The 22098-nt window shown below is 44.0% G+C and overlaps 1 protein-coding gene across 1 annotated transcript in view; it reads left to right on the top strand.

The window, feature by feature from the left end:
- The first annotated feature begins 212 nt into the window (after positions 1-212).
- TMEM30A (transmembrane protein 30A) overlaps positions 213-22098 on the top strand; it is a 35518-nt gene continuing 13632 nt past the window's right edge. The window contains exons 1-4 of the mRNA XM_082251477.1: positions 213-574; positions 11445-11558; positions 13253-13360; positions 20767-20854. Of these exons, the coding sequence (XP_082107603.1) occupies positions 341-574; positions 11445-11558; positions 13253-13360; positions 20767-20854 (544 nt within the window). The 5' untranslated portion in view covers positions 213-340. The remainder of the gene's footprint in view (positions 575-11444; positions 11559-13252; positions 13361-20766; positions 20855-22098) is intronic.

Below are 22098 nucleotides of genomic sequence, written 5' to 3'. Positions count from 1 at the left end.
GGTAAGAAGTTATACAGTTAACACTTTTTTATTCAGTTACAGCAAGAGTTGTTTTTTTTTTTCCATTAGAGGGAACAAACAGTTAAAGCAGCTGAACGATATTCTTGCTCAGTCTAGCTAAAAAAAAAAAAAAACAGGCCATCAAACAACAATGTGCAAGTGCGCCTGCCCGGTTTCCTCCAATGACCGTGTATGTGGTACGCCTGCGCAATGAGGCGCTCTTCTTCCGCATTGGAGTTCTCCCGGTGATGACGTAGAGGAGGCGGTGGCCGGGCAGGTTTGTTGTGTTCCTCAGCAGTAAGCAGTCTCTTGGAGGAAGTCGTAGTACACATAGCCCTCCATGGCGATGAATTACAAGGAGGAGGACGGGCACCCTAACTCCGGTGTAGGGCCTGGAGTGGCCGCTAAGAGTAAAAAGCCGGATAACACGGCCTTCAAGCAGCAGCGCCTTCCGGCTTGGCAGCCTATCCTCACCGCTGGCACCGTCCTGCCTGCCTTCTTCGTCATCGGGATTATATTCATCCCCATCGGGATCGGGATCTTTGTCACCTCCAACAACATCCGGGAGTTCGAGGTGAGAGCATTATGTGTGATGGCTGCTTTCTTCCTGGAGGTCCCCTTCCCTCCCTGGGGCTTGTCTTATGGGAAGGGTAATAGGTTAGGGTGGCTCCAGGACAATATGGCCACCAGGGTGTCACTTCCTGGGTCACCGCCCTGTTCTCCTGATGGTGACCATTCACATAAGTCTGCTGGAACATCCTTCACAGGATATGACTGGATCTGTCACTTATTGGAAAGACACAAAGTATGTGAGGCTGTTATGGCTCAAAGTGTCACAAAGCGTCTCCCGCGTTCTAAGCCCCCGTTCACACTAGATACGGTACGAGGACGGTGCGGATTCACTACCGCAGCAAAATGCCAACACATTAATGCGAACCAATTTCAGAGTGTATGCTAAAGTGAAATTTTATCCATACCAACCTGATAAAAAAAAATAATGTTCTTTAGGAAAGTACATACATTGCACATTAATATTTATGTCAACAAAATTAAAGCGGACTTCCAGCCTGTATTAAAAAAGGTCAAAGTCAGCAGCTACAAATACTGTAGTTGCTGACTTTTAATATATAGACACTTGCCTCGCAGCTTTACATAGGAACACGGGAAGTGAAGCCTCGCAGCTTTACATAGGAACACGGGAAGTGAAGCCTCGCGGCTTTACATAGGAACACGGGAAGTGAAGCCTCGCGGCTTTACATAGGAACACGGGAAGTGAAGCCTTGCGGCTTTACATAGGAACAAGGGAAGGGAAGCCTTGCGGCTTTACATAGGAACACGGGAAGTGAAGCCTCGCGGCTTTACATAGGAACACGGGAAGTGAAGCCTTGCGGCTTTACATAGGAACAAGGGAAGGGAAGCCTTGCGGCTTTACATAGGAACACGGGAAGTGAAGCCTCGCGGCTTTACATAGGAACAAGGGAAGGGAAGCCTTGCGGCTTTACATAGGAACACGGGAAGTGAAGCCTCGCGGCTTTACATAGGAACACGGGAAGTGAAGCCTCGCGGCTTTACATAGGAACACGGGAAGTGAAGCCTCGCGGCTTTACATAGGAACACGGGAAGTGAAGCCTCGCCGCGGCTTTACATAGGAACACGGGAAGTGAAGCCTCGCCGCGGCTTTACATAGGAACACGGGAAGTGAAGCCTCGCGGCTTTACAGCCTGTTTCCCACTTCATGGGTCGCTCTGTGCTTTAGGACCTGAGTGTGTCTCCCAGAAGGCAGCGGGAGAGGAGCTGCCGTAAATGACTTGGGTGTAGGCTTTTAAGTGCAACGGAGGGATTTGGGGTCTTTTACACCCCCCAAATCCCTCTACAACTGTACCTGTGAAAAATTTTTTAAAAAAATAAAAATCTTTAAATGTCCGAAAATATAAGCCAATACCGATATCCGATGACCAAAATATCGGTATTGGTATCAGCACTAAAAAAACAATATCAGTCGATCACTACTGGAAAGGTAGCTGCCAGGGTTGTACACATGCCGCAGCTGAGATTCTTTGCTTCACGACAAGAATTATACCCCCTGTCACTCTCAATAGCAATGCACCAAATGCAATCCATTCAAGTGAATGGGGCCATGCTGTAACCATGCACAACACCCACCATTGTGGCACAGTAGTCCAGCATTCAATAGGTTAAAAGAGGCATTGATACAATGGCTTCTCACCACCTGTCAAATGCCCTCCAAAAAGAAAATTAAAAGTGGACATCCACCCTATTTTACAACTTTTCAGTTTCCGTTAACCATCCAATTCTTTTTCAGGTTGTTTTAAGCTATTTCCTTTTTTTTTTTTTTTGTTTCACTTACCTTATTTTTTCTGAAAATTGACTCTACCTTCCTTCCACTTCCTCTCTCTGGGGCCGTGGCCCCTGACGTCACTTCCTTCTTTGCATTCACTCCTGGGAGATGAGCATCATCAATCCCAGGAGTCATTGCGCCTGCACCGATGTCCCTCGTCACTTCCGGTGCAGGCGTGTCATTCCCGGCAGAATCAATTAGAACAGCTTCTGGGCATGTGCAGAACCAGCTGTGGGATGACGCGCCTGCCCCGAAAGTGACGAGCAGGGAATTTTGGGACTCCGACATGACGGAAGAGGACACGAAGAGGGACGCTACGGCTTCAGCTGCCCACAATGCAGATGGCAGCGCTGGACAAGAAATTATCAAGGTAAGTATTCCTTCCTACAGGTAAGCTAAACAGGGGACAATTCAAAGGCTATCGTTGCTTAAATGCACTAGCCCTGACTGTCCTAGTGGTATTTTTAGTTAAAAAATGTATTTTAGGGTGGAACTCCGCTTTAATGTATGTCACAAAGCTAGTGTATTTGCATATGTGTGAACCTGGCCTTACACATTAGGTCAGTGTTTCTCAACCGGGTACCGCAGCAAAAAGACAGAACTGTCCCAACCGCTGTATGTTTGGATTGGAGAGTGATCTTGTGGTAACTCCTGTAGACAGAGAAGAGGGAGAGAGCTCAGCCCAAACTTTCTCCAGGCTCTCTCCTCCTGCCTGCTGCTATTTGTATTAGAGTCGGCAACCCAGAAAGCTGTTCGTCTGATTTTCTTATAGTATGTACTGGGCTTATTTGTTAATAACACCCAATTGCGATTAGAATGCCATGGCGGTACAATCGCGATTGGTGTTTGCAGTGCATTTCCAAAACGTGCAGAAAAACGTGTGTTTTTTGTGAAGGACCTGCACAGTAGATAATGCAGAGATGTGAATGCAGCCTAATTGTTAAGGACATACTTATCACGGTTACCAGATGCATGTTTTTGCCGTGCGACAAAACACGCTACAAATGTGCCAAAATGCACATTGAAAAAATACACACAATGTTCCACGCTTGGGAGGAGAGTGTTTGTTTAGGATGACCTGGGAGGAGAGGTAAGGGATTAAAAAAAAAACTGCTTTTTAGGCCCCATGCACACGGGACGTTTTTAACGCCGCTGTAAGCAGCGTCAGGCGTTTTCTTTTTGCAGCCTAAAAACGCCCCTCCATGTTATTCTATGGCCTCATGCACACTCAGACGTTTTTGAGCTGTAAGTGGCTTAGACGTTTTTAGGCTGCAACAAGAACCCACCACCTGCGCGTTCTGAGGACCAGCGTTACAGCGTTAAAAACGCCTGACGCTGCTAAAAGCTGAATAACTTTGCTATAACGTTGCTTAACGTGCGTTAAGCCACGTTATACGTTTTTTTTTCTTCCATTCAAAATCAATGGTTCCCTATGGGATCCTATTGATTTGAATGGAGGTCGCACCGCAACACCGCAAGTCGGATCCGACTTGCGGGGTGACTTGCGCTGTGGGAATCTTGAGGGGGAACGCCACGCCAAAATGGGAAAAAAACGGCGTGGGGTCCCCCCCCAGGGTTCCAAACCAGGCCCTTCGGGTCCGTTATGGAATTTGAGGGTAGCCCCATGCCGAAAAAACGGCATGGGGTCCCCCCCAAAATCCATACCAGACCCTTATCCGAGCATGCAGCCCGGCAGGCCAGGAAAGGGGAGGGGACGAGCGAGCGGCCCCACCCCCCCTGGACCACACCAGGCCACATGCCCTCAACATGGGGGGGTGTTGGTGCTTTGGGGCAGGGGGAGCTCTGCACCCCCCACCTCAAAGCACCTTGCCCCCATGTTGATGAGGACAAGGGCCTCATCCCCACAACCCTGGCCGGTGGTTGTGGGGGTCTGCGGGCAGGGGGCTCATCGGAATCTGGAAGCCCCCTTTAACAAGGGGGCACCCCAGATCCCGGACCCCCTCCCTATGTGAATGGGTATGGGGTACACTGTACCCCTACCCATTCACCCCATAAAAGGCAGTGTATGGAAATAACGACAAGAGACGTTTTGGAAAGTTTATTAAAAATCTTCATCCGACTCTTCTTGTCTTCTCCTCTCCGGGGTCTTCTCCGGGGTCTTCTGCTCTTTTGCTGTCCGCCCTTCTTGTCTTCTCCTCTCCGGGGTCTTCTCCGGGGTCTTCTGCTCTTTTGCTGTCCCCCTCTTCTTGTGTTCTTGTCTCCGGGGTCTTCTGCTGTCCCCTCTTCTGCTGTCCTCTCTTCTTTTCTTCTCCTCTCCGGTCTTCTGCTCTTTTGCTGTCGGCTGTCGGCTGTCTTCTTCCTCCGGTCCTCTCCGACGACGTCTCCGCTGATTATGCCTATCTCCGGTCTCTTCAGCTTATTATATAGCCATTAGGGGCGTGGCCCCGATGACGTCATCTGGAGGCCCCGCCCCCTCATGTCACATATAACGTCATCTGTGACATGAGGGGGCGGGGTCTCCAGATGACGTCATCGGGGCCACGCCCCTAATGGCTATATAATAAGCTGAAGAGACCGGAGATAGGCATAATCAGCGGAGACGTCGTCGGAGGAGGACCGGAGGAAGAAGACAGCCGACAGCCGACAGCCGACAGCAAAAGTGCAGAAGACCGGAGAGGAGAAGAAAAGAAGAGAGGACAGCAGAAGAGGGGACAGCAGAAGACCCCGGAGACAAGAACACAAGAAGAGGGGGACAGCAAAAGAGCAGAAGACCCCGGAGAAGACCCCGGAGAGGAGAAGACAAGAAGGGCGGACAGCAAAAGAGCAGAAGACCCCGGAGAAGACCCCGGAGAGGAGAAGACAAGAAGAGTCGGATGAAGATTTTTAATAAACTTTCCAAAACGTCTCTTGTCGTTATTTCCATACACTGCCTTTTATGGGGTGAATGGGTAGGGGTACAGTGTACCCCATACCCATTCACATAGGGAGGGGGTCCGGGATCTGGGGTGCCCCCTTGTTAAAGGGGGCTTCCAGATTCCGATGAGCCCCCTGCCCGCAGACCCCCACAACCACCGGCCAGGGTTGTGGGGATGAGGCCCTTGTCCTCATCAACATGGGGGCAAGGTGCTTTGAGGTGGGGGGTGCAGAGCTCCCCCTGCCCCAAAGCACCAACACCCCCCCATGTTGAGGGCATGTGGCCTGGTGTGGTCCAGGGGGGGTGGGGCCGCTCGCTCGTCCCCTCCCCTTTCCTGGCCTGCCGGGCTGCATGCTCGGATAAGGGTTTGGTATGGATTTTGGGGGGGACCCCATGCCGTTTTTTCGGCATGGGGCTACCCTCAAATTCCATAACAGACCCGAAGGGCCTGGTTTGGAACCCTGGGGGGGACCCCCACGCCGTTTTTTTCCCATTTTGGCGTGGAGTTCCCCCTCAAGATTCTCACAGCGCAAGTCGCCCCGCAAGTCGGATCCGACTTGCGGTGTTGCGGTGCGACCTCCATTCAAATCAATAGGCTCCCATAGGGAACCATTGATTTTGAATGGAAGAAAAAAAAAACGCTGCTAAAAGCAACGTGGCAAAACGTGCAATAACGCCAATGGAAAAAGCTACTGAAAGCACGTTTTTACAGCTGCTTTTTCCGGCGTCAGAACTAACTTTGACGTACGTTTTTTCTAACGCCCCGTGTGCATGGGGCCTAAGTCTCAGGAATTTTTCTTATCTAATGCTGATATGATTTCTGAGAGTAAAGTCCCACTGAAGTCGTATTAAAGTAGGCAAGGACACTGGAAATTACATCTCATAATGATATGGAGAAAACGCATAACTTGTTTAATTTAATGCACAGCAGTAATAAAGTTTTTTTTTTTTTTGTTTTTTTTTTTTTTTTTACAGAACCGAGTGATATATATAATTTAAAACTGTAATAATCATTTTAATGCCCTCCTATAGGATTGTTTTATATTAAAAAAAAAAAAAAAAAATGAACCTGAAGTTCCACTATAGAATATTTTCAGAGTGTGCTCTGACACAGAGCTAAAGTAATTACAGTCTGTGCAGCTATAATAATGATTGTATGGATGATTTTGCAATCTGATGTGTGGCAAAAGAAAGTACAGCTTTAAAAAGAGTCATAATTAGTCTGCTGTGACACAGCACTTTAGGATCTGTTCAATAGTAATTATAGTCTATGCAGCTATTGTAATAATTGTGTGGAGGAATTAGAAATCTGATATAAGCTAAAAGTGTGTACAGCTTTACAAAATCCTTATTTTATTATTCCAAGGCAAAGCCATATACAGCTGCAAGAAAAAGTATGTGAACCCTTTGGAATGATATGGATTTCTGCACAAATTGGTCATAAAATGTGATCTGATCATCATCTAAGTCACAACAATAGACAATCACAGTCTGCTTATACTAATAACACACGAAGAATAAAATGTTGCCATGTTTTTATTGAACACACCATGTAAACATTCACAGTGCAGGTGGAAAAAGTATGTGAACCCCTAGACTAATGACATCTCCAAGAGCTAATTGGAGTGAGATGTCAGCCAACTGGTCCAATCAATGAGATGAGATTGGAGATTTTGGTTATAGCTGCCCTGCCCTATAAAAAACTCACCAGTTCTGGGTTTGCTTTTCACAAGAAGCATTGCCTGTTGTGAAGGATGCCTCGCACAAAAGAGCTCTCAGAAGACTTACGATTAAGAATTGTTGACTTGCATAAAGCTGGAAAGGGTTATAAAAGTATCTCCAAAAGCCTTGCTGTTCATCAGTCCACGGTAAGACACATTGTCTATAAATGGAGAAAGTTTAGCACTGCTGCTACTCTCCCTAGGAGTGGCCGTCCTGTAAAGATGACTGCAAGAGCACAGCGCAGACTGCTCAATGAGGTGAAGAAGAATCCTAGAGTGTCAGCTAAAGACTTTACAAAAGTCACTGGTAAATGCTAACAACCCTGTTAGCGAATCTACAATACGTAAAACACTAAACCAGTATGGATTTCATGGGAGGATACCACAGAGGAAGCCACTGCTGTCCAAACAAAACATTGCTGCACGTTTACAGTTTGCACAAGAGCACCTGGATGTTCCACAGCAGTACTGGCAAAATATTCTGTGGACAGATGAAACCATAGTTGTTGTTTGGAAGAAACACACAACACTATGTGTGGCGAAAAAGAGGCACAGCACACCAACATCAAAACCTCATCCCAACTGTGAAGTATGGTGGTGGGGGCATCATGGTTTGGGGCGCTTTGCTGCGTCAGGGCCTGGATGGATTGCTATCATCAAAGGAAAAATGAATTCCCAAGTTTATCAAGACAATTTGCAGGAGAAGTTAAGGCCATCTGTCTACAAGCTGAAGCTCAACAGAAGATGGGTTTTGCAACAGGACAATGACCCAAAGCATAGAAGTAAATTAACAACAGAATGGCTTAAACAGAAGAAAATACGCCTTCTGAAGTGGCCCAGTCAGAGTCCTGACCTCAACCTGATTGAGATGCTGTAGCATGACCTCAAGATAGCGATTCACACCAGACATCCCAAGAATATTGCTGAACTTAAACAGTTCTGTAAAGAGGAATGGTCAAGAATTACTCCTGACCGTTGTGCACGTCTGATCTGCAACTACAGGAAACGTTTGGTTGAAGTTATTGCTGCCAAAGGAGGTTCAACCAGTTATTAAATCCAAGGGTTCACATACTTTTTCCACCTGCACTGTGAATGTTTACATGGTGTGGTCAATAAAAACATGGAAACATTTCATTCTTTGTGTGGTATTAGTTTAAGCAGACTGTGATTGTCTATTGTTGTGACTTAGATGATGATGATCAGATCTCATTTCATGACCAATTTGTGCAGAAATCCATATCATTACAAAGGGTTCACATACTTTTTCTTGCAGCTGTATGTATTGGGAGTATGAAAAAAGGTATAAAATATGGCAAATTGGAGTGGTAACAATTTAACCACTCGTGTGTCAATGAACAATTTAAAAAAAAAAATAAAAAATGTGAACTTGGGTAGCTGCTATTGTCAGCTGATGGGGCAGAGCCGAGTCAGGATATGGAAGGAAACCAACAATATTATCGGGATCCACCCGGTTTGCCTGACAGATGGCTCCGGCTTTCAGCATGCAGCTTAGAGCGAGTGCCAACTTCTCCTGCCCACTCCCCAGACTGACGCTTCAGCGAGCACTGAAGGAGCAGAGCAGCAAGAGATGACTGATGGTCACTGGCGCTCCGTTTGGAGCAGAGCGAGAACTGGGTGATCAGTGGTCATGTAATCACACACAGGGTGTGTTTGGGGACCCCCAACCATATGTCATATTGGGATACAGTGGATGTGTCTGTGCAGCCGCGTTTCCCAATAGACCACAATAGGACTCTGGCACGGGGATGCATGCAATACTGAAAAAAGATGTCCCTCCAAAGGGCACACCGATAATTGACCCTTGTGAATGGGGCTCAAATTTGAAATAACCACGGATCACATTTAACTCCATGTATATGGGCTTGCCTTTTAGTCCCAGTGCAGTAAAAATAGTTGTACAGGGGTGTGGACGTTTTTTTTAAAAACAACTACTTGCCCAAGGAACTAAATCGAGGTCCCAATCTACTTGTACCTGACATGACAATCTACTCGTCCCAATAAAAAAGAAAAACATTTTTTTTAGCCAAAACTGTATTTAAGTAAGGTAAAGGTTGGTGTTTTTTATTAGCCAGAGGTGTTTTTAGGAATGTCTGGGGCTTTTATAAACAAAAGGGGCACTATGACGACTTAAATTTTTTTTAATGCTTTTAACATTGCACTGTTTATCTCCTATTTACCTCCCTGTCTGCCTCCAACACCGCACCCAGGGACTAACAGTGAGGGAAGAGACCTTGCATTATGCGGAGAACCGATTGGGCATTCGCCAGAAAAAGGGAGTGTCGGGCTCTCTTAACGCTCAGCAGAAGCGCATCTGCTGAGCGAGAAGTGAGGCAACGGCCCCAATGAGAAAGGAAAAAAACGCTATTCCTTCAAATTACCCTCGCACACGGAGCAGCCAAATCAAGCTCCGGTGTCTGCTCCGTTAACCACTTTAAGACCAGGCCTTCTTCTGCCACTTTTTGTCTGCAAGTTAAAATCCGTATTTCTCTTACGTCCTCTAACAGTCGCCTTCCGTTCAGTCAGCCTTCACTAGCGGGTAATGGCGCCCTCTGCAGGAGCAAATTAGGCAGTTTGAAAGGTTAATAAAAAAACGTTCTATACTTAGACACACCTCTAGGGGGCCATCCCTCAGCCATTATCCTGATCCAGTTATCACTGTTCCTCAGTGTTATGCTGCCTAACGTCAGTAGCATCTCAGTTTCTTTGTTTTTTTTTTTTTTTCTTTTGAAAATAGCTTTTTTTTATTTCTCTCACTATATCGCTAGTAGGGAATTTTCCTGGAGGACTACAAGCGACAGCAGAGCTGGGCCTCGCACTGGATAATATAGATCCTTATGGAGTCCCAGCCTGCCACTGGTGCACCCTGGCCTCGCAACAACAGTGCCCCTCGGGATGGGGACGAGCCTGCGGAGGTCCATCTTCGCCGAGGGTGTCTCAACTCCGGAACGTCCGCGTGTTGCTAGCATCCCTCCCTGGCTGACGGCAACCCCACTCAGGGTGGGAGGTCTCTGGTATCAGAGCGGTGCCTGCTTTTTCTGGACTGGTGAGTACTACTACCCCCTTGTCCCTGGGACTAGGGGGGTTCTGTGGGCCCACTCTTAGGGTTGGCAGTGCTGGTGGTCTCTGTGATATCCCCCTTCTGGCCAGCGTGGCAAGTTCCCTCCCTCCCTGGCCCTGCTGAGGGCGCTGTATGGGCTCCTGGGGGGCATGGGGGGGCTCAGTAGCATCAAGGGGTACTCCCTGGGGTCCCCTGTGGTGGCCAGATCATGTGTATGTGCTGTATTCGGCGCCGTTTAGCGTGGCCGCCATCTTGGATCAGGGCAGGTTGTTTGGGCAGCAGCCATTTTAGGCCGAACGGGCGCCATCTTGGCTGTGGGCAATCGCCTAGTAAGAGCGGCGGCCATCTTGCCTGTGATTCCTCCCATTGACTTTTGTTAGGCGCCATTTTTTTGTGGCTCAAGGCATGGGCCACTAGGGGTGTGACGTCACTTCCTACCTCCCTTCCATTTCTTCACTGAGCAGCATGTGGCAAGTACTGACACTGTGGGGGGGATTTTTACTGTTTACTCTGGCATTTTCCTGGTAAAACTGTTTTCTCTTGTGGCTATTGCCTTTTCTGAAGGGGCTCTTCAAGTAGTGCAAGTGGCGGTGGGGGTCCGCAGGAACAGAAATTAAAAAAAAAAAAAAAAAAATGTTTTTCTTCCAAAAAATTTTTTTTTGTTTATTTAGCAAAAAAAATTAAAACTCAGTGGTGAATGAATACTACCAAAGGAAAGCTCTATTTGTGGGAAAAAAATTATAAAAAAAAAAACCATATGGGTACAGTGTTCAATGACTGCGCAATTGTCATTCAAAGTGTGACAGCGCTGAAAGCTGAAAATTGGCCTGGGCAGGAAGGGGGTGAAGGTTGCCATTAGGCAAGTCGTTAACGTCTAAAAAAAATTTAAAAAGAAAAAAACCTTCCGCTCTGCTGCTTACCCGCAGCAAAGCTAACGTTTTGTTTTTTTTCTTCACATGCTGACACCTCGGTGTGTTCTCTGTATGTAAGCCAGTGTGGTGCATTTGTAAAGATACCCATCAGGGCTACATAAGAGAAGGGGTTTTATTGTTGAAAATTAAAGCTTTTTTAGGTGTAGTAAAACTTTTTTTAGCTGGCTCCTAGATTCAAATCAAATTTGTCAAGCCCTGACCTAAATACAATACTTTTAAAATAATGTGATTATTTACATTTCAATGAAATTCTTGATTCAGTAAACTGTGTGAATGTTCATGTGAAAAGAAAATCCCGGTTTATTTCATCTGCCTATAACTGGGTATTCAAAGGGAACGACAATTTGAGTGAAGATTTTCAACTCTGTTCGTAAATCCAACTTTTTCTTCTTTTATATCATAAATCTGTTTGTGCTAGAGGTAGCCTAAACTGTCAGCTTTGTTCTAATGTTAACTATTTTATTATATATTTTTATAGGTTGACTACACTGGGATAGATTCCAATAGTGATTGCCACAAATGTGTTAATATTTCATGGAACAGCAAGCCATGCACTTGCACTATTAACTTTACACTGGATACTGCATTTGAGGTAACTGCGTTATTGTTGCTTATGTTAAGTATTATAAAGGATTTGATATTTCTAATGTTAAATATTATCATTTCACCATATGTAGTCTATGCTTGCCCACAGTTAAGGTTTATTCTATCCTCTGTCAAATTCTGAGAATGTAGGCCTACTCTTGTTTCATAAGTACATACAGTCCTCAGGTTACAAACAAGATAGCTTCTGTAGGTTTCTTTGGGATAGCACAGGGAAGGGTTACCACTCCTTTAGTGTTTGTTTTGCTGTCTGTGCCCCTGTTCAGAAGATTTCACCTCATTTTCTGTCCCTGTGACAATTGGATTTTGAAAAATTTGGGTTGCCGTGGAAACACGGATTGGTAATAAAACTTTAGTGGAGACACCTTTTTCCCATGATAACTCTTACAGGAGTGAATTTCCCTTCCTAGAGGTAGATTTCCTCTTACTTCCTGTTCTCCCCCTCCGTTTTTATAAGTATGAGTCGTGTGTAAGTTGGGTGTTTGGAACTTGGGAGATGACTTTTTAGTAATAGCTGTCACCTTCAGACTAAAACTAAGAAGCTTAAGAAAATGCATAGGCTGCCTTGCTGAACCCTCTTCTGAAAATACTAGTTGCTCGTCTTTCCCTGACTTCACTGATCTGTAAAAAGTATGCAGTAATTCAGGAAGTATTGAATTTTAAATTGCTCCATCTATTAGCGGTCATTCTTGAAAGAAACCTGTACTTCGAGAACTACAGAGGCTACAATTTCTGACTTCTTGTTTACCATGCTCGTTCAAAACATTGACTTAAAACAAGTATATTGATCAGGAAAGTCAGAACTACATACTTGTTTTGAGTCTTTTAACTTGACAAAATACTGAACTCATTGGGTCAGCATGTTAACTAGGCAAACTAGTATATTCAGAAAGAGAATTGAGCAATGGCAGGCAACTACAGTTCTCTTACTAAGTGACTATATGATCTATGTTGGGGTCTCCAAACTATGGCCCTCCAGTTGTTCAGGAACTACAAGTCCCATCATTCCATCAAACCGGATGTGTTTCCTTGCTACCGACGTCTCCGGTAAGCGGGGAGAACGACCAGAAAGGGGACACTTCTCCCGCCACCCATAAGAGTGTTCCTGCGGCGAATCCGCCGCTGGGACCACACTTATGTTAAAGCAGACCGCCCACCATTTTAAAAAAATACAGGGGTTACGGCAGCTATCTACTACCATAACCCCGGTATTTAACGTCAAAGTACCAACATAAATACACAGTGGGCGGTCCGTAAGTGGTGCACTGCAGGTCTAATGCAATGGTACCCAGACCACATTTATTTTCTGTGTGCCCTGGTCTGTATCCACCATAACATTGTGAGGAGGTAGGTTGTGGTTCTTTAAAAAAAAAAAAAATTGATATGCTGCATGCAACACTTTATGCAACACAGTCACCGCACTAAAAAAAGTGGGAGAAACTTGTATGTATGTATATGTGTGTATATATATATATATATGTGTGTATATATATATATAACATTTTTATTATATGAAATTATTATTTTCGTTATGAAATATTTAAGCATGTCATCTAGGGGAGAAATACCAGTAAATATACTTGCACTTGCACTTGATCAGATCCTTAGGCTACCCTTTATATATCTTAAACTGTTTTATTGGCCTTGCTATTTGTAATTTTCTTTTTTTTTTTCTTTTTGTAGAGCAATGTTTTTATGTATTATGGACTATCTAACTTCTACCAGAACCACCGCCGATATGTTAAGTCAAGGGATGACAGTCAGTTGAATGGGGACAGAAACTCCCTGACGGTAAGTTTTACATTTGTACATTTTTGTAGGTTAAAGCATATCTAAACCAAAAACAAAAATGTAATATACAACAGCTTTTATTTATTTTTCCTTTTCATTTTATTTGTAGATCCAGATAGTTAAACACGTCTTGTCCTAGGGTGGTTCCTCGATCTGCAAAGGAGTAACAGATACACCCTTGGACAAAAGCACTGTCAGGAGAGGGTTGTATTTGATGGAACAGTAGTTAGATGGACTTTTACATAGGCTTTTACTTGTTAGTCACTTAACTTCAACTAACACTTTTTAGGTGTTAGACAGTTTGTCTCAATAGTACAATACAAGACACAGGCAAAATATGACACTTTAACTAGTTTATTTGATCTTCCGATTTGTCAGTCAACCTCTATAACCATCTTAATACTGCCATATTTACATATACACCTTGGTATTGAGGTGGTTATACTGGGATTATGGTTGATGCTACAACCATGATCCCGTATGTTTCTTTTTTTTTTTTTTTTTTATACTGCCAGCGATTCTGCATATTGTAAAAGTAACCCTAGTGGATTAGTAGTAGTAGTAATGAAACCAATTTCCAGAATGGCTCTCTCCATTCAATATGCAGAATTGCAGAATGCCTTGAATCCTCTCTTGTCAGAGGAAGTAGTTGTGCCAGTACCCCCCACAAGACAGGTTTATTAGATACCAAGCCCACAAGAGTATTTTGTCCTAATGTGGACCCAAAATTCCTCAACAAATACCTTAACATTCTTAAAATGGAATCTACAAGGTTGGTTATTTCCTCTCTGAGACCAGGGGAATACCTGGCATAAATCGACATCCAAGGTGCCTGTCTGCTAATTCCCATTTTCATATTCTCATCAGTGTTTTCTGTGATTTGGACGGTCATTTCCAGTTTGTCACACTGCCTTTTGGTTTATCCTCTTCTCCCAGAGTATTCACAAATGTCCGAACACCTTTTCTTGGCCTTTTTGAGGGTTTGGGACATTCAAGACACAGGTTATTCTGGATGACCGTTTCATGAAGAACTCATTTCTTCTAGCTATCTGCAAACATCCACTGGTCAATTAGAATGCTCCAGGCTTTTGGTTGGATAATCAATTTCCCAAACAAATCTGTTCTTCTGCCTTCTCCTCCCCTGGAATACTTGGGTCTGGTTTTGATCCTATTCCAAACAAAGGTTTTCCATCCAGAGAAGAAAATTCTCCCTCCAAGCTCATGCTCGAGAATTGAGGTCTAAGAGACCTCCCACAATGAGATTCTGTACACAACATCTTATCGACCTAAAACAAGCTTGCTTCTTTTCCCGACCTACCCATGCTCCTGTCCAGTCAAGCGAGGAATTCCCTAACTTGGTGGATCTCCTTTACAGCCTTAACAATAGGAAAGTCTTTCCTTCCTTATCACTGGAAAGTTATAACAACAAATGCCAGTCTTTCAGGCTGGGGATGAGTGTTCCAGTCCCTTTCAGTCCAGGGAACATGGTCACTAGTAAACGTCAAGCTCCCGATCAACCTCTTGGTACTCGAGCAATAAGGCGGGCTCTGCAATACTGGACCCTCCTTTTGCAAGGTCAGACAGCCAGGGTCCAGTCACACATTGCCTTGGCTTATATCAGCCGTCAAGGGAGCACCAGGTGTCTTGCAGCGTGAGGGAAACCAGCCAGTCCAGCAATCTCTGTGGTCCACATCCCACGCCAGGACAACTAGAAACAAATTTATTAAAAAAACACTGGGTGATCCTCCATAGAGACCCAGTTTTGGGAGATCTTCTATCTAAGAATCCAGAGGTAATATATAGAAGAGTGCCTAATCTAAGGGATAAGTTGGCACTCAATGTCACCACTTGAAAGGTTTCTACCCATGCAATAAAATGTAAGGGTTTTGGCATATTGACCTTTAGTGCTGGCTGCTATTGTACTTTGCTGATATATATTGGCTGCCAGACTTCCTCAGGTTTGTGGGATGTTGGATGTGACTCTCCTCAGTCTCCTGTCCTTCGGTTTTAACACTTTGGACAGGTTTGTCTGCAGGAACATGAGTCCTCTGGTGGCCCCATTAGATCAGTACACCCTAATCCACATAGCTCCCAACTAGCTTGGGTGAATGTGGTACTCTGACATGACAGTACTCCGTGAATTCTTCCAGATTGTCTGTCTGAGTCTTTTTTTTTTTTTTTTTTTTTTTTCAAGAATTTACTTACCATGACTGTTGAAACTCCAGTTTTAAGACAGGGCCATGGCTGAATTTGTAATGGACCAGCAGTTGGCCCTTGTCACTATCGAGGTTTAGGTTTCTGCCCTTGTGAACTTACTCCATAGATAGCTGACCCCCATTCTTTGATCAAAAACTTTGTGCATGGTGTCTCTAGTGTTGGTTTGCTTTTCTTGGCACTTAAAAGCCTTTTGAAACTATTGGGGATAGTCCACTTTGCACTCTCACTCACAAGGCTGTGTTTCCTATTGCCATCAACTCTGTCATGCAGATGTCTGGGTTGCCAGCCTTATCCTTTAAAGAACCCTTTCTGGTCCTACACAAGGAAGAGGTGATGTTGAGGTACAGAACTTCCTTCTTGTTAAGGTAGTTGCAGCCTTCACCTCAACCAGAACAACGTTCTCTCTGTCCCTCTGTTATGTTCCTGTTCATCACAGGATGATCTCCCTTTATTGCCTGGACATAGTGAGAATTTGTCTGACAGCCACTACTTCCTTCAGAAAGACTGATTCCAATGAAGGCAAACCAGCTTCATATTCTACTTTTTTGAGGGGCACAGACAGACTATTTTTTAAGCTTGTGGTCTTGAGCTTATGGCTCAACGAAGGAACAGTGCATTGGCACCTAGGAAAGAAATAATTTCTTGTTTGTCTTGTTCACGACATACATGTGCGTTGGTGTACCTTGCATAAAAATGCAGCATGTCAATACAGTGGAATTCAGGTCAGCGCACCACAGCGTTTTTCAATGAGCTCTGGTGCATATGTTTTTTTAATCCTCCTTTTTTTTTTTTTTTTTTTTTTTTTTTTACATCAAAGTTAAGCTTTGCAATGCCCTTGCACAATGCGCACTAGTGGACTCTCGTTATATGGAGCACAAAGCCTACGGGCTGGTGTGAGAGGACACTTTAAGATCATATACCAACCTTTCCTGTCAAGCCACACTCCATTTAGATCTGTAAGTGCCACTTGGGCTCTTCAGCATCAGGCTATTATCTGCTCTTCGGTTCACAGGTACTCCATACTTTGCCAAGTGGATGTTAAGGCCTCATATGATGCCAGCTTCAGTTTAGTTTTTTTTTTTTTTTACCTGTTAGCAATTGTTTGTATTTGCCTCCCCCCCCCCCCTCCCCCCCAGTTGGATTGCCTTTCGATGTCTCAACTTTTTGATTTTTTATCTTCCTGGAGCAGGCCACCCAGGCCAAACTAAGCGATTGGGGGAGAAGGGGCTTAGTCAGGGAGGTGATCAAGAACCACATGGTCACTTTGACAGCTCCAGCATTTCTCTGTGAAGAGGAGAAAACCTTCCAGAGGAATAACCATCTCTGCAGCACTCCACCAATCAGGCCTGTATGGTAGAGTGGCCAGACGGAAGCTACTCCTCAGGAAAAGGCACACGACAGCCTGCCTGGAGTTTGCCAAAAGGCACCTGAAGGACTCTGACCATGAGAAATAAAATCCTCTGGTCTGATGAAACAAAGATTGAACTCTTTGGCCTGAATGGAAAGCGTTATATCTGGAGGAAACCAGGCACCGCTCATCACCTGGCCAATACCATCCCTACAGTGAAGCATGGTGGTGGCAGCATCATGCTGTGGGCATGTATTTCAGCGGTAGGACCTGGGGGAACTAGTCAGGTTTGAGGGAAAGATGAATGCAGCAATGTACAGAGACATCCTTGATGAAAACCTGCTCCAGGTTGCTCTGGACCTCAGACTGGGGCGAAGGTTCCTCTTTCAACAGGACATTGACCCTAAGTAAACAGCCAAGATAACAAAGGAGTTGCTACTGGACAACTCTGTGAATGTCCCTGAGTGGCCCAGCCAGAGTCTAGACTTACCGTATTTTCCGGCGTATAAGACGACCCCCCTAATTTTCAATTTAAAACATTGCTTTTGGGATATACTCGCCATAGAAGACTACCCCCCTTCCGAAGCAAGGCAACACCATTGAAAAACATTTTCACAGATCTCTCGTATGTCTCAAAGGTACTGCATGGCTCTGTCACAGTGTGCCACATAGCTTTTGGGTACCGATTTTTGTTATTGCTAAACTGTGTTATAGTCTATCATTCAGTACAGCTATAAATTAACAAAGTTAGCACCCAAAAGCCATGTAGCACACTGTGACAGAGTAATGCAACAGCTAGTGCTCTGTGTGACTGAAAATCCTAATGCTAATCATCATAAGGCACTTTGAGGATTCTACAGTGCGGTGCTTAAGACATTACAATATGCATATAGTCCCTACTCACTGTGTGCTGCCAGTGCCATGCTACCCGCCGCCATCGGGATTTGTTTTAAATCTCCCGCTCCCTGCGAGTCACCTCACATACCGTAGTCCAGTCGCCTGAGCAATAGAGTCAGATCACTCCGCTGCCAGAGAGCAGCTACGGTATCCAGAACTTCCTGAACATGCGACGCGGCGCCGATAATGTACATGCGCCCGAAACGGAAGAAAAAGTCCCTGCATCGCTCCCATCTCCTGGGCATCTCTCTTGAAGGTACCTTGAAAATATTATACTCGGCGTATAAGACGACCCCCGACTTTTAAGAAGATTTTCCTGGGGTAAAAATTTGTCTTATACGCCGGAAAATACGGTAAACACGATTTAAAATCTCTGGAGAGGTCTAAAAAATGGCTGTGCACCAACACTCCTCGTCCAACCTAATAGAGCTTGAGAGGTCCTGCAAAGAAGAATAGGAGAAACTGCCCAAATATAGGTGTGCCAAGCTTTGTGGCAGCATACTCAAAAAGACTTGAGGCTGTAATTGGTGCCAATGGTGCTTCAACAAAGTATTGAGCAAAGGCTGTGAATACTGGGATTTTTTTTGTTTATTATATTTGCAAAGATTTCAAACAAACTTCTTTCACGTTGTCATTATGGGGTATTGTTTGTAGAATTTTGAGGAACATAATGCATTTAATCCATTTTTGAAAAAGGCTGTAACCTAAAATGTGGAAAAATTGAAGCGCTGTAAATACTTTACAGATGCACTGTATATTGATTGGTTTGTGTCAGAGTTATAGCGCCTACAAGCTATGGTGTGTGTGTGTGTGTGTGTGTGTGTGTGTGTGTGTGTGTGTGTAAATTTATTTATTTTTTGTTTTATTCTACTAATGGTGGTGATCAATGACATGGGACTGCGATAGTGCACGGGCAATCTGACACTGACATCACCAGTTACACTAAAACAGTGATATTATACACTGTCACTGTACTAATGACACTGGCTGGGCAGGGGGTTAACATCCAGGGTGATAAAGGGGATACATGTGTGCCTAACTAAGTGTAATGTGTGCTGCTTTTACTGCTAGATCTCATTTTTTTTGGCTTTGTAGATAGGAGAAATAGAGATTGTTCTCTCTATATAGGGCTGTGATTGTACACAGCTGATCAGCCAGTCCCAGCCATGAATCCTTGGCCGGGACTTGCTGACAGGAGGACCCAGAAGTAGGCAGCTTAATAGTGATACGTCGCTTAGCCCACACTGGCTGCCCGCCCTCAGTACATTGAGGGTGGGAAGTGGTTAAAGTATATGTGCATATACCCAGACAAAAGATAAAAGAAGAAGAAAAAAAGAATTGAACCACTTTTTAATTTTTTTTCTACTGTCACTCGCACTTTTGTGTTTGAATTAAAAAAAAAAATAAATACATTTATTGGCTAAGAAACAGCATGCCTATTTATAACTGACAGATAAACAGTGATGTTGTTGCACTGCATGTTTGCACTTGTTTTCCATAAGATGTTTAAATTTTAAAGAGTGTGGTTAATAATTTAATATTTTATGATCAATATACAGCCCAGCTTTTGTTGGACGGGTTTCTCTTTCTGGTGACCTGCCATTTCCATGTGTACTTGATGACCTTGCTGATTTCTGATGCTGTATTTTATTCGTGCAGAAACTGTTCTTTGTAACGTATGAGGAAGAGGACTTTTAAAGCAGAATCACTTTAAACCGACTGATTCACCTGTTTTATAAAACCGTTACGTTAGACATGCCTGAAATAACTGTTAGTGTGTGCTTATGTCGGCTCTTACACTGTCAAGCTATCAAATGGCTGGTGTCACAGCTGATCACATATGCAGCACCATGGTAACTGCTGATTGAACAGGGGCTAAGGCTGGCCATCCATTATACAATTTTCTTATTCAATTTCCTTTTACCTTTTAACCAGGGCTCAATAATCCTCAGGTTAAAGGTTGCCATGGCAACCAGAAGTTTCGTGCTGGCTTCTGGGGTGCTGCCAGAATTCTCCCCACACCCCAAGCAAACCCTTAACTGTCCCAACTCCCCAAGTATGTATCCCGGGCTCCACTTGCCGATCTCTGGGCCTGGGACTGGCATAGCAGGCGATGCTGGGTAGAGGGGAGGGAGGTGAGTGGACATACCTCAGCTCTCTTCCCCTTCCTGTTGACCCAAAAGTGACGTGTCCCGTTCATACATAAAAACATGCCTATACCTGAAAACATTGATTGCTAGCACCGTCAATTCAATTTCTAGCACCAGACCTCCTCCATAATGCTAAACCTATGACCTATAGAGGAATTTTAAAGTGCTGCCAATGGAAAATATAGGGTACTGACATGTTTAACATGTTGGTTATCTATTTACCTGGTGCACCCACGGCTTTTATATTTTCCCCAAAAATTGGGTAGTTTATTGCATTTATTGCTCCCTGAAAATTACCATTTAATGTGTGACAAAAAAAAAAATTGAAATTACTCCTATTTTATTCTCTAGGATGTCTGCTTTCAGAAAATATATAATGTTTGAGGGTTTTATGTAATGTTTAGGCTTAAAATTACGTGTGAAAAAACTGCCTTGGCTGTGAAAGGGTTAAAGGATATATTTACCTTCGGGAGTATGCTCCACCCATAGGATTTGTTAGTTTAAAAAAAAAAAAAAACTGTCTCCTAACTTTTTTAGCTGGCTCCTAAATTCAAAGCAAATTTGTCAAGCCCGGCCTTTAACTATGTAGTGCAAGGGTCTGCCTGATTGCATACTAATTGAACGTGTTTAGGTTATGGTAAATCTAAATGAAAATTGGCTTCCTTGGCTGTAAAGAATAGGAGGGTTTAGTTCTTCTTTATGACTGGGCATTGTAGTTAGTGAATCAAAATGTCAGTGTGATTTTTTTTTTTTTTGCCTGATTTCTTTAACTACATGCATTTCATATGCTCTAGAATCCAAGCAAAGAATGTGATCCTTATCGTACCAGTGACAGTAAGCCTATTGCTCCTTGTGGTGCTATCGCAAACAGTATGTTCAATGGTAAGTCGTCTTTAGTACCACGTTTCGTAAAGAGAAGTAGCAGCACCAAAGAGACTTCTGAATGCTTCTTGCTGTTATAATGAATGTAACAAGATAAAGAGAGCAGCAATTTTCTGGCTGCTAGGCCCAAAAGCACCAACTAACATAACAGGAAACATTTTATGCAGTTAAATTAGAAATGTATTACACTTTATAGCCTAGACAGGAACCCCTGCAGAATATTATGTGAATTGTCTATAATAAAAATCATCTCAAAATATGCATGAGTGTATGGGCCCAAAGAGGTTACCCGATTCTCTACTCCCCTGGAAAGAGGCTGCAGGGACCAGTCTAGCAGTGCAAAAGAGCCCGCTGGAGCAGAGGGTCTGGTAAGAAAGACTGCTTTACATGATCCTCTAGGCCAGTGGTTCTCAACTGCTGTCCTCAGGACCCACTAACAGGCCCAATTTTAAGTATTGCTTTGGGGAGATGCAGACTAGAATACTGCAATCACCGAGCAGCAAATGAGATCACCTGTGATGTATTTCAGTTGTCTTGCAACTGTTAGTGCAAGATAGGCCTGTTGTGGGTCCTGAGGACAGGAGTTGAGAACCACTGCTCTAGGCAAAAAGCTTAAACTCTTGCAGTTTAGGCACAACCCCACTGCAAAGAAGGATGTTTTGGTTTTTCAGAGTTCAGCCTTAACCACTTAAGCTTCAGAAGGTTTTAGCCCCTTTTTATGACCAGGGCATTTTAACTGACAATTGCACGGTCATACAAAACTGTACGCAAATATAATTTTTTTTCACACATCGTTTTCTTTTGGTGGTATTTGATCACCACTGAGTTTTTATTTTTTATTATATAAATGAAAAAAGACTGAAAATGTAAAAAAAAAGAAAAATACTGCTATCTAATAAAAAAAAAAAAAAAAAAAATTGGGATTTTGGACTTTACGTAAAATGCGTTTCTCTGTTCTTTGACACAGCTTCTCCTTCTTACCCATTGGGTTATACTGCCCCCTACAGGAGTAGGACACTAGACAGGAAAAAGCTTGACTATACCTATGGGTAGTCCCAGGGGATATACACCCACACTTAGATATAGGCACTCAGTTTTGTCACAAGATGTGTCAGAAGAAAGCCAGCTTCACAGAGGGGTGGGGGCTGTGTCCATCAATGAACATCAGAGAAATGGATTTTACGGTAAGTCAAAAACCCCATTCTCCTTTTGTTCATTGACGGACACAGCTCCTGATTCTTCTT

This window comes from Pelophylax lessonae (assembly GCF_965119305.1).
Source record: "Pelophylax lessonae genome assembly, chromosome: 3".
NCBI lineage: Eukaryota > Metazoa > Chordata > Amphibia > Anura > Ranidae > Pelophylax > Pelophylax lessonae.
Note: the sequence above shows the minus strand (reverse complement) of the source record. Positions and strands in the feature narration are given on the sequence as shown.